Source organism: Equus asinus, chromosome 19 (genome assembly GCF_041296235.1).
Source record: "Equus asinus isolate D_3611 breed Donkey chromosome 19, EquAss-T2T_v2, whole genome shotgun sequence".
NCBI lineage: Eukaryota > Metazoa > Chordata > Mammalia > Perissodactyla > Equidae > Equus > Equus asinus.
This window is the reverse complement of record NC_091808.1, coordinates 24,403,594-24,417,030: the sequence shown is the minus strand read 5'-3', so window position 1 is coordinate 24,417,030 and position 13,437 is coordinate 24,403,594. Positions and strand designations below refer to the sequence as shown.

The 13,437-nt window shown below is 35.6% G+C and overlaps 1 protein-coding gene across 5 annotated transcripts in view; it reads left to right on the top strand.

The window, feature by feature from the left end:
- The window catches only part of SPAG16 (sperm associated antigen 16), a 911,706-nt gene that overhangs the window by 14,969 nt on the left and 883,300 nt on the right, over positions 1-13,437 (top strand). For 3 of the 5 annotated variants that reach the window (XM_044751340.2, XM_044751339.2, XM_044751342.2), the window contains 2 exons: positions 644-762; positions 8,512-8,649. In XM_044751340.2, the coding sequence (XP_044607275.1) occupies positions 644-762; positions 8,512-8,649 (257 nt within the window). The remainder of the gene's footprint in view (positions 1-643; positions 763-8,511; positions 8,650-13,437) is intronic. The other 2 variants (XM_070489783.1, XM_070489782.1) reach the window with 1 other exon arrangement.

Sequence of the window (13,437 nt, the reverse complement as noted above, 5' to 3'; positions counted from 1 at the left end):
TACCTTCCTCCAATTCCCCCCACTCTCTCCCTCTGGTAATCACAAGTCTGGTGAGTTCTCTGAGTTGTGTTTTTATAATGATAATTTAAAGAATTAAAAGGTCCATACGTTTTTTTTTTCTTTTTTTAATGTATTACACGCTAATGAAACGGGAAGCTGACTTCCATATTGTTCTTCTGACAACCCAGTCACACTCTCACCTCAGGGCCTTTGTACTTGCTATGCTGTGTCTGGAGCGTGACTACCTCCTCTTTAGACTTATGCTCAGATGCCACTTTATCAGTGAAATTTTCCTTCATCACTCTGTATACAAAGCCGCCCAGCTCCACACACAGATCTCCCTACACCTGGCTCTGCCTCGCTTCAATCCTTTGCTTTTTTTTCCCCCAAGCACTTAGTACCATCTGCCATACTATATAGTTTTCATTTATTCATTTTCTGTCTCCGTCCACTTGACTATTAGACTATTGACTATGAAGGCTGTTTTTATCACTGCTTCATCCCTAGTGATTAAAACAGTCCCTGGAACGTAACACTCAACAAAAATAGTTTACAAAGTGAATGTGTGAATGAAAAGGCTATCTGTACCATTAAAGAAAGTTTTGATGTTTTCAAAATAAATAATTGTACATTTAAATTTCAGGAGCAGAAAACGGTTCTTCCTTCAAAGCCAGCGGTACCTGAAGTAATAGAAGACTTTCTGTGTAATTTCCTGATCAAAATGGGAATGACCAGAACTCTTGATTGCTTTCAGTCTGAATGGTAAACGATTAAGTGGATAAATAGTTCTCTAGAAATACTAACATTATTTAACACGTATATTTTTTAACCGTCTTAAAAGACTTTAAAGTGACTCAGCTTATACAAAGTGGCTGAAATGGATGGAAAACTTTCGCGTCCCCACCACTAAAACCACAACATAGACACACACACACACCCCCAAACACACACAAATACACACTTCAGGTTACTAATTTTAAAGAAATTTTTAAAATTTTTTTCCTAAATATTCAAATGTAGGTGATTTTCATAAATCATGAAAATGGGATGTCTCCTGGAGTTGTATAATACGAAGTTATTTTATGAAATAAAATTTTATGAAATCTTTTGCATAATTATTAAGGGTATTATTTCCTGCTTTAAGACATCCTACTAGGGCCTGCCCGGTCGCCAAGGGGTTAAGTTCACGCCCTCCACTTCGGTGGCTGAGGGTTTCACAGGTTCGGATTCTGGGTGAAGACATAGCACCACTCATCAAGCCATGCTGAGACGGCATCCCACATAGCAGAGCCAGAAGGAGCTGCAACCAGAATATGCAACTATGTTCTGGGGGCTTTGGGGAGAAGAAGAATAAAGAAGATTGGCAACAGAGGTTAACTCAGGTGCCAATCTTTAAAAAAAACAGACATCCTACTAACAGTCCTGCTTTGCTCGTTGCACTTCTAGTGTAATGGCCTGCCTTTCTCTACTCACACAACTGATTCTTTTTCTGTATTTCTTCATTTAGAAGTGGAATTATATTTTCAAATGATACTAAGCACAAGATTTTCTTGTTATAATTGAAGACTTGAATAACTTATTGGTTATAAAAGGCAGCAGGCATGCTGTCTTTATTCTTTTGCTGCAGCAGTAATGTCAACAGGCATGTTTTTAGAGTCCTAACATTCTTTAACAAAATATTAGTAAATAGTTGAATATGAAAATATATTTGATCTTTAAAAGCCATTGTGTATTATAGAAAGAGAGAGTAATATATCTAAAGATGTTTTGAGTGTTTTGGGGCTAAATCATGATTTTAAATATAGGGACAATTTGTACCTTCTACTAATCCAACTGTGTTGTAATTCTTATTTTCTGCTTGTGTTAGTTCTCATCTCTGGAGACCATGCATATATAAGAAAATCAGTTTCATTATTTTAAATTGCATATCTAATATTAATAAATTTAATGAAGAGAAACATTTTTCATTAATATAGTTCAGGGAAAAGTGCAAGTTTGATGGTAGAAAAATAATACTATTCCTATTAAATTTGAAAATTATGTGAATGATTTTTATAAAAATGTCTCTAAGAAATAATTACAAATGTGTTAGAAAATACATTTTTGTAAAACTAGGTAAATGATTAATTCACGATACTAATGAAATGAAATGTTAATGTGGTTCAGTTCCCTTTTTTTCTTCTAAGAATATGTGTCAGGACACGTAGTACTTATGTATTTGGGCAGAAATGATTCCCTTGGAGAAATCTGGGACCAAGTATACTTTTAGGTGCTTGTTGCCATGTTACCCTTTTAGATTTAGCGGTTTGAATTGAGGTGAAATTTCAGAAAACTATAATAGTATTAAGATTTATAGAACTCCTAAGTAAACATGCTAGCTAGCATAATATTACAATCATAAAGTAAACTTTGTATAAATATCTCTTTCTTATGTGGATTTAGTAATATTGAGGTTCAAATAATGAATTATCCTTATCTCCAGCTGCCAGCTTGTAATGAGATTATAGTGTAGTGAGTATTTTTATTTCCAAAATTTAAAAATGAAACATTTTTGACTTTGATCAAAAACCTTTACTATTCTGCATAGTAGGACAATAGGAATATTAAATATATATTTTTAACATTTTTTTTGTGGAGAAAAACACATAATATATCATTGCTATGAATTCATTTAATCTTACAAAAGGTGACAAAACAAGGTTTCTCCATTGTTTGTAAAAAAAAAAACAAACCACAACCCAAAAAACTTGGGCAGTAAAATTTGACTTATGTTCTTTCAATTCTCGAACAGTAATTGCAGTAAATCCTTTAAATCTGGTTTAGGAAACTAAGACTCTTCGGCCAAATCTGGCTTGCTCTCTGTTTTTGTAAATAAAATTTTATCGGGACACAGCATGACCTCTTTTAGGTATTGTCTGTGGCTGCTTTCATGCTATAATAGCAAAGTTAATTAGTCACAACAGAGACCTTATGGCCTGGAAAACTTTTTTTGCAAATTCTAAAATATTTATTTTCTGGCCATTTACAAAAAAGATATATATATATATGTGAACGTCGCAGGAAGTTTTTCTGTGACCCATAAAAGTCTGCGCTGTGGGTTTAGTCAATGATATTTTCATGTCCATTTTAGAAACTCTGTGAACAATGACAATTTCCCAGGGGTCAAAATTAAAGAAGGGGTTAAAATGGAGAAAATATGGTAGTACGCTTTAAGTGCCCTTACCTGAGCATATGTCAACCATCTCTTTCCCTCCACTGGACCGTTTTTTGCTGGCTCTTAACAAGCTTGGCGCTTACTTACCTGAAACATACATTTTGGCTCTTCTTTCATTTTCTTCTTAGTACCTCCCACTCTAACTCTTCTTTCCTTTACAGCCAAATGTTTTGAAAACAGAGTCTTTCTTTTCTTTCCTTCTTTTCTCTTTTACTTCCTATTCAATCCTTGCTTCTCTCCAGTTTGGCCTGTGTTCCTATCATTCCAGTGAAAGTTGAGTGGTAGTAAAAATGCCAGCTGAGGTAATAGTGCAATTATTTATAATATTTAATTACTAACTTAATTTTTCTTAATTATAGAAAAAAGTATAAATTAGTATATTTCTTTAATTTTCAAAAAAGGTAAATATTGCTGTCTTTAGCCAATACAATTTCAAATAATATATAGTTACTCAAATGTGGGGAGTGCCATTGCAACTTTCTGGGAATGGTTAGGTTTTAAAGCCAGAGCCTAGAATTAAAATTATCCTTGAAAAATCCCTTATGTTGCCCAGTGCGTGTGGGAAGTATGTGTGGTGTGGTGTATGCATTACTGACTCTCAATGAATACCACACTGCTACTTTTCCTCTAGCATTTAGCTGTTTCTTCAATTGATTGGGAGTTGGCTTCTGGTTATGTGCCATGTTGTAAGAATTTTTTCCCCAATAAAGATTAAGTTAAACACAGGCGTGTTGTGACTCTTGTATAATGTGTAAAGTCTCTTCACTCTTCCACTGTGCTACAACACGCCAATTTTGAGCTCTGTAAGTATATGTGCAGAAATTTATTTATATACTATGTTATCAAGAAGACAGCCTTGTAAGTGAATATTTAACATGAATTTTGTAACCAAAATTAACATAGTGTTTATTCAATATGAAGGATTTAAAAATATTTAAGAAGATGAAGCATTAGGCTTATCACTCAGGAATGTACTTTGTATCATTTTTGTTAGCACGGTATGTACTCATGCATTATCTCATTTACTTCTGCCAACACCTGTATGTAGCAGGAAGCCCCTATCCTGTCTCCATCATATGGAAGAGGAAATGGGCCTAGGGAGCTGAGGAAGTCTGCCTCAGTAAGTGGCAGCCAGTCACCGCCAGCACATGGCAGAGCCAGGCCCCCGTGCTGAATTGTGGCATTATACGAGGGAATCTTGAAAGACTATCAATAAAGGGGCCTTTCACCTTGACTGGAGACTGAAAGAACTTAGAGTATCTTGATTTCGAGTCCATATCTGTGTCTGTTTTCCATACTGGTTTGAAGAATCATGAGCCCGGTACTGAGCTTATTCAACTGTATTCTGTTTTTCTGTGAAGGACTCTGTGCTTCTGCAGTGAGAAGTCACGATAGTGCTGGGGATTCCAGCATCCTCAGGTCGGGCAGAAGTTAAGGGGATTTTGTCTTTGTTGATGAAATATTTTCCTAACTCTCTCTGAAAACATCAAGGAAAAATTCTCATTTGATGCTTCTTATTATCTAGATTACTATTTTCCTCTCTTTTACATCCTATGACTTAAGTGCCATCTTGAAGGAAAAATAATCCTTCTCTTTTTTGTCCTTAAGATTGGCACCTGAGCTAACATCTGTTGCCAATCTTCTCTTTCTTTCTTCTTCTTCTCCCCAAAGCCCCCCAGTACATAGTTCTTTATTCAAGTTGCAAGTCCTTCTAGTTCTGCTATGTGGGACACCACTTCAGAATGGCTTGATGAGCAGTGCCATGTCTGCACCCAGGATCTGAACTGGAGAAACCCTGGGCTGCCCAAGTGGAGTGCACAAACTTAACCACTCAGCCACGGGGCCAGCCCCTAATCCTTACTCTTAATACACCATTTATATGTTTACTGAAATTCTATCATACTATTCATCATTCATGGCAGTGGGTCTTAAACTCTTTTGGTATATTGACAAATCTCATGAAAGCCTATGCCCTTTCTCCCTGAAATACATGTGTATCCTCCATTTCTATATAATTCTAAGTAGTTTATTGACCTTATGGTAAGTATGAAGATCATTGATGCAATTTTATTGGCAATAATTTCATTGGAAATTCTATTGGTAGTAAATTTTATTTCAAATTCCTAATAGTTATGACAATCTTTTTTTCATCTGAACGCCTTTCAGTCTTGTTCTGAGAGTAAGTAAGGAGCAAGAAATAAATGGCCAGGATGTTTCTTTAAAACACACATTTACACACACTCGAAACAAAAGCAAAACATCTTATGTAGGAAAATGTAGATTTAGTGAGAAATATATTTCTAGAGTTTGTAGATTAAGATTCCTAGTTTTCTTATGGTGTTATAATAGTTTTAGTGAAGTTAAAGTCCTCTTTGATATTTTTACATGGATGGCAGAAATTTTGCATGATAAATGATTTTTGAATGTCCTAAGATATATGTGATATAGTATGTTATGTTTTGATTTGTACTTATTTTACCACATATTAATTTATTCACATAGCATTTAAGAAGACTATATTTCACTTTTTTCCTTATCAAACTAATGTTTTAGTGATTTTTTTTTACTAATTAAATAAAACAAGTTGCCGAAATCCAATTTTATGGTCAGAAACATTTTATGGTCCAATAATTCAATCAATCCTTATGTCCTCTCTTCTGAGGTAAGTATAAATCATATTCCAAATATGTATAAAATGGTGAATTTATGATTAAATGGTTATCTATTTGCTGTTTTATAAATTATTAAAAATATTACTTAATATTGATTTGATTATCTTACCCTTCTGGCTAGTCTGCAGGGATTCTCTTACTGTTTTTAAACTATCAGATAAGATATATAACACAAAAACATATGATTATTAATGTATAATAAATTAATAAAGCTATGATTTGTAATATGAAAATGCTGATAATTAAAAATTTTAAATCTATATTTAGCTCATCTGTAGCAAGCTTTGTAGGAATTTCTTGTTAATAACTTTATTACTTGAAATATTTTTCTATGCTTAGATTGTTTATTTAGCTTTATTGATTGCTACATATAATGATTAAAATTGTAATTATTTACAAACTTGTAAATGATTCTCTGATGTTTCTTCTTATTTCACTGAGAAAATGGAAGAGAAAATCCACGACTCCTGCCTTCCTCTGTACTGACCTGCCGCCCCTGTTCTCAGGCATTCTGCTCTCCCGTCGCCAAGGCGGAGCCATACATGCTGTCTCTCAGGCTGACCCTCCTCTTGTTTACTGGATCCCAACTTCTCTCACCTACTCAAGGACATTGCTCCTGCAATTGTCCCTTCTCTTTCCTGTGTCGTAAACTCTTTCTTTCTCTGATGGATCATTCCCATAAGCATACAGATGTGCAATAATATATCATATATTAAAAAGAAAGAAAAAAAATTACCCTGCACTCCACATCTTCTTCTAGGTTGATCTTGATTTCCTAGGCTCTTCTTTTTTTTTTTTGAGGAAGGTTAGCCTTGAGCTAACAGCTGCCGCCAATCCTCCTCTTTTTGCTGAGGAATCCTGGCCTTGAGTTAACATCCATGCCCGTCTTCCTCTAGTTTATGTGTGGGACGCCTGCCACAGCATGGCTTGCCAAGTGGTGCCATGTCGGTATCCGGGATCCAAACCGGGAAACCCTGGGCTGCTGAAGTGGAACGTGCGCACTTAACCGCTGCACCACCAGGCCAGCCCCTCTAGGCTCTTCTTTATAGCATAGTTCCGTGAAAGAGTTTGTTGCTACTTCATTTCCTGCTCTCTTATATCTACTCTAGTTCTGCCTTCGTCTCCATGGCTGTACTGAAACTTTTTTCAGCGATTTCATGTTGCCAAATTCAGTGTTTGATCCTCAGTACTCCTTATTCATCCTCCTTGCAGCATTTGTCACTACTGTCCATTTCTTATTTGCTTGGTCCATGAGCCACAACTGTCTCATATCCTCCCACTATTTCACTGTCCTCTGTTTCTTAGTCTCTGTTTGGTAGTGTTTCCTTCTTTTCCCAGTCTTGAAACAGTCTTAGGTCTTCTTCACTTCTCTCTTTCCATTTACTCCCTAGCTAGCCTCATCCAATCTTGTGACTTTAAACAGCATCTATTTACTAATGATTCCTGAATTTAAATTGCACTCCCTGACTTGTTCCCTGAACTCTGGACATATATACTCAATATCCATCTTCACTTGAATGCCTGCTAGACATACTGAATTTATCATGAGTAGAAGCAATTCCTTGATTTCTCCAACCACCCAGCTCCTACTGCATTTGTCCCCATCTTAGTAAATTGCTGTCTGCTGCTCAGCCAGAAGCCTTGGAATCATCCTTGACTTCTCTTTTTTACCAACGCCTGACAGCTGATCCATAAGAGAATCCTGTTGGCTCCACCTTTACAGCTTGTCCAGAAGGGACACATTTTTCATAATCTCTACTGCTACCCACTTGCTTCAAGGAGCATTCTCTCTCTCCTGGACTGCTGCAGCAGCCTCCTCACTAGACTCTCTGATTCTACTCTTGTTCCCCTAGAGTCGGTTTCTTCAAACAGATGCCAGACTAATCCTTTTAAAACATAATCTGACCAGTGTCTCTTGTCTCTCAAAACCTTCCAATGGCTTCAATCTGATTCAGAGTAAAATCACACTCCTCTCTAGCTCCCTGCTGCTTCCTGACCCATCTCTCACCTCTCTCCCTTGCTCGCTTCCTTGGCTCAGGCTCCAGAGCCTCCAGATATACTGGCTCTTGGCTCTGTCTTGTGTGTGCCAAGCACCTCCTGGTCTCAGGGCCTTTACATGTACTTTTCTATCAGTGAAGAATGCTCCTCCCACATATCCACATGAACTTAGTCCCTCATTTCCTTCAGGTCTCTGCTCAAATACCACTTTCTCAGGCATACTTTCTCTGATCATCTTATATAAAATAGCTCAAATGCCCGTCACTGTCCACCTCAGTCTCTCCATCCCTCTTCCTTGCTTTATTTTACTTCATAGAATGTCTCCCGATCCATGCTAGAATGAAAGCTCCGTTAGATAGGGATGGAGACTGTTGTTACTTTTACTGGTGTCTAGATTAATGCCTGGAACATAGATGTTCAGTTATATTTTATGTACCATAATGATATTATACCTAGAAATTCACTAATATTTTATTTAAAAAATATATTGTTTTGACTTTTAATTTATAAAAATAATACTGCAACTAACTAAGCATTCCCTAAGACTTAGCTTTTTGAATTATATATGAATTAAGCCAGCTTAGTAGAAAGACACAACATAAAGCCTTTTGTTTGATTTTATCCTAGGTATGAGTTAATACAGAAAGGAATAACTGAACTTAGAGAGGTTGGGAATGTTCCAGATGTCTACACCCAGAATATGCTTTTAGAAAATGAGAACAAAAATTTGAGGAAAGACTTGAAGCACTACAAACAGGCGGCTGAGTATGTTATTTTCTAAATGGCTTTTTTCTTTTTCTTTTGGACTAAATTAAAGAGTCAAATGAGCCTAATATGTGGATGGTGGTTAATGTACCAGAGCTTTAATTCTGAAGAACTGAATTATATTTAAATTCTAGTCGGAAAGAATGTGAGGGGCTTCGCTACCAAATTAATTCAACAGATGACCAGAACTCTCACTATCGCAACTCACAACAGGAGTGGAATCCCGGGGGTTGTGTAGGAGATGGTTAATTTGTTATATAACATTCACTTCCTTATGTATTTTGATATTCTTTTAATGGTTGTGAAATCTTCCTCCGTGAGAATAAGCTAATTTCTGAAATAATAATAAAATTATAGAAAGAGAGGAAGGAAGGAGCTAGTATATTCCTAGTAGAGGAATTCAGTATTTTAAAATTCCCTGAAGGAAACCATTGTTTTGTAATTTCCTAGCATGAATTTACACATAGAGGAGAAATTTAACCGTTAGTCTCTCCATATCTTTCTTTCTTTCCAAAATTAATGGAAGACGTGCAGTTTTCAGAGAACCAGTTTGGATAAACAGTATTATTCTGGCAAAGACAAATGTGAATGCGTTGACTTGGAGTGATTCTACTCATCTAAGACAATGTTAGATGGTCAGTGCTTAGATATGGGGCAGAGACACTTCATGTTTTGTTTATTAGTTTTTATTAAACATAGTTAGAGAGGGACTTTCCCTGTTAAAGAATCATATTAAAACAAAGATTAGATAAACAGAACTACCGTGTAGGGACATAATATTTTAAAGATCTTTGTAAAAAAGTTTAATGTAAAGAAATAAGACTGCATTGAAAAATAGAGGAAACACTTAGAATCAGCTCCTACTTTGAAAAGGTGGTAGAAATGAGAGATAATTTGTATAGTCATTTATTAAGTTATTATATGCACTTATAGAAATGATTTTGCAAGTTATACACATTTCATATTATCTGTGGATGTACTATTTGGCATTTTACACTTTGGATATCAGTATATGATCATCCACAAAATATGTTGCTGGAAGCAGCATTCTCTCTACTCTTGGTTCCATTTCTCACAAGTGGTTTGTACTCTTGGCCCTGATGCTCACTACGGTTTCACATAGACCTACCTCATGGATGCCCTGGGAATTTGACACAGCACATTTTTTAGTGTGCTGCCAGGTATACTGTTTCAGTTCCTGGTCTCCTTTGAATTACTGCTTGCATTAGCTAATTTTCTCTTGAATAGGTATAGCCTCTTTATGCAATGAGTTTTACCCCAATGACATTAAATAATCATTGTTGATTACTGATTGTTTATTGAATATTATATTTAGTAACTATAATCAAAACTGTGTAAACTATTACCCATGCAAACTATTAACTTAATGTTAAAAGAAACCATGATTACAACAGATATCACTCAAATAAAATGTCTCGTTTGTGTTTATAAAAATTACCTTACTAAAATATAGTTTTCATTTCAATGGCTTATGGTTATCTCTCAAATATATCTCATTCAATATAATTTAAAATTTAACAAGTTAGGAAAGGAAAATATTTATTTGCTTTAATATACCTGACTTGGAAAATTTAGAGGAAAGAGGCTTGACCCTTAGTGGATGAGTAATGTTTATTTCATTGGATGCATATTAAGCACGTTGTGCTTTCACAGCACCTTTTGTGAACTGTTTCCCTATAGCCTAATTCTGTTGGATACAGTCTGAGAAAATGGAGAATGAGGTTTTGTAAAAAATTCCCCATCCCACAACTAGAAGGACCTGCCACTAAGATTTACAACTATGTACCGGGTGGTGGGGGGGAGGTTGGGAAATAAAGCAGAAAAAGAAAAAATTCCCCAAACTACGTCTACATGCTATGAGTTTGCCCCAGATGGTAATGGTTCATCACACAGGGTTTTCAATTTGCCATGTGAGGATACTTTTCTAATAGGAATTCGTAATAAACATTGGTTTCTCTTTACGGAATTTAACCTAAAGTTTTCCTTTTAAGGATTAAGGCTATTTCTTAAAGCAAGATTAAGTGCAGATGTTAGATACTTTTCTAATAATAATTAATATTTAATATGCAAAAGAGTCAGGTTACAACTATGTTATGTACATATTGTCCCTGATTATACTGGTGGCATTTAATGATGGATCTGAAAACCTAGAGAAATCATATAGCTATAGGCTTAATATTTATCCAGGGGAGAGTTGCCAGGGAAAGAGTACTGAATTTAAAGTTCAAATATCTCGCTTCCAGTATTCTGCTACTTATTAACTCAGTTTTCTTATTGTTCAACTGGGAGTAATTATACATAATATTATTAACTCCTAGGGAGTGATGGGATAATTAAATGAGACAATCTATGTTGAAGAGCTGTGTAAATCACAGACTGCTTTGAAAATGTCAGCTATTACTATCAGTATCTCTAAAGGCTGTCATCCCTGGATATTTTTTAATCATCACATCATTAATATTTTTGAAATTCAGCAATGATGAAGCATGAAGGAAGACATGAAAGGAGAAAATATTTCATTCTAAAATATCATATGAATTGCAATAATTAAGGCAAGAAATTATCTTTTTCTCTGTTGTAACCCAGTTTTAGAAGGGAGATTGTTCTTATAGATGCTACAAATGTAGATTAGCTTCTAAAATATTAAGTTTGGGAAATAGCTGTTGGGAAGATTTTCTTATAGATGTTTTTAAGGTGAAAAAAGTATTATAAAAAAGATTTATAGTTACATTGAAGGTAAAGGTATATTACATGCTAGATACTAGAGAGGAATGAATGATGTGAGTAGTAGTTTGACAATCTTTCTCAGAAAAGGAGAATATAACTGTAGTTTTCTATTGAAAGGTAGATCAATTGTTATTGTAAATGCAGAGGTCTAGAATTTGAGTGACCTGCAGCACATTTGCAGAGAATTGTTGGTTGGATGGAGACTAGACAGCATCGCTTAGAGTTAAGTATCTTTCACAGTTAAGACACTATTTCGTCAACTTCCTTTTATTTGGTAGTTGACATGCCTCAATATTCGCCTCAGCCTGAGGTTCATAAAAACCGTTACAAGTTTTGTTAATTAGGGACGTGTTTGCTTGATCGTGTTTCCTATCTTGACTAACATTTTATGTCTTCTTCTCATAATGTAGACATTGCAAGTATTCTCACTAGGATGGTTTACTCCTAAAAGCAGCTTTGTACTTGCTCTTTGACATCCTGCTGGCTTTCATCCCACCTCTCCTAACCAAGTGGACCTCCTAGTTTTCATTCTTCTCCTCCTTCAGTTTCTGTGACAGCATGCTGTTCTGCCTTTCCTTCCATCTCATTGACAGGCTTCTTTTCCTCGTCTTACCTCCGTACTGTTTACACTCTCCAAGGCTGTGCTGTCCAATGAGAATAGCCACTAACTGCATGTGGATGTTGACAGGTATAACATGTATCAGGTGGTGGTAAGTACATTGAAGAAAAAGAACATGGGTAAAGGAGACAGAGATAAATGAGGTGTTATTTTATGTAGGGTGGTGAGGGAAGTCCTCTCACATATCTGAAGAAACTGAGGGAGAAGCCGTGTGTAAACGTGGGGAAAGGGAATCCCAAACTAGGGGAAGAGGAAGCACAAAGGGCTTATGGTGGGGACAGCTTGGCTTGATAGGGGAGCAGCAAGGAGACCATAGTGACTGGGACCAGGGAGAAGTGGTAGAGGCCTTCGTTAGAACTTTGCTTTCTTTCCTCTGAGTGGGATTTGAGATTAATGGATGGTTTTGGGAGGTGTAATGGGAACTGGCTCCTGTGTGGAAAATGGACGGGCTAGAGAGGCATGATGGAAACAGGGAGAACATTATATCCTGCATAACTTTCTTATATGTTGACTTAGCTGGTTACCACAGGATAATAATGAAGTCAAACAAGCTCCTCATGGGACAGTTGGGTTCTTGAAAGGACAATATCTGCTGTTATCAAACTGCATTACTAACCCCACTCAAACTTTGATTCAGAACAGAAACTGATATCAGATCAGATATTATGGCTAGAGCAGCACAAATACATGATGCTCTGTCATTTATTAGATATAAGAATATAATTATCATTCAACTTCCTCAGATATAAGTGGGATAATATTCCTATCTTGAGGGAATCATTTAAAAATGTTTAGCACAATGTCTGTCACGTGGTAAGTGCTCAATGAAGATTGTCAGTATTCAATATTACAGCACTCTTTCGTTCTTTCATAACAGTACAGTTTATTATTATTTAAATGTATATTTTATTTTCTTATTCATTTTCTCTATACTCCTGTAAACTTGCTGAAGGCAAAGATTATGCCTTTTTGCTCATCATGGTATAATGAGCATGATACCTGGTTTACAATATGTACTCAGTGGATAGGATAGCATCATCATCATCTTCTTCATCAACATAATTATTAGTGGCAGCAGCAACACTGAATAAACAACCAAGAGTGGTATTTCTTCCATAAGGCAGGTACATAGCAATTTATTTATTTGTTTAATTTTTAATTCTGAAAAATTAACTTTTTAATTCTGAAAAAATAGCAAGCATATAGAAGGCAAACAAAATAGAATAGTGAATCTCATGGGCCTATCAGACAGTTTGAAAACTTATCAAATTTCTGCCATTCTTATTTCATTTCTACTCCCATCCATACCCTACCCCACACCCACTTATATTATTTTTTACAGTTCTTTTTTTGAGTTATAATTTCCATAAATTGAAATATACAAGTCTTAGCTATATAATTTTGACAAACAGGTAAAGTCT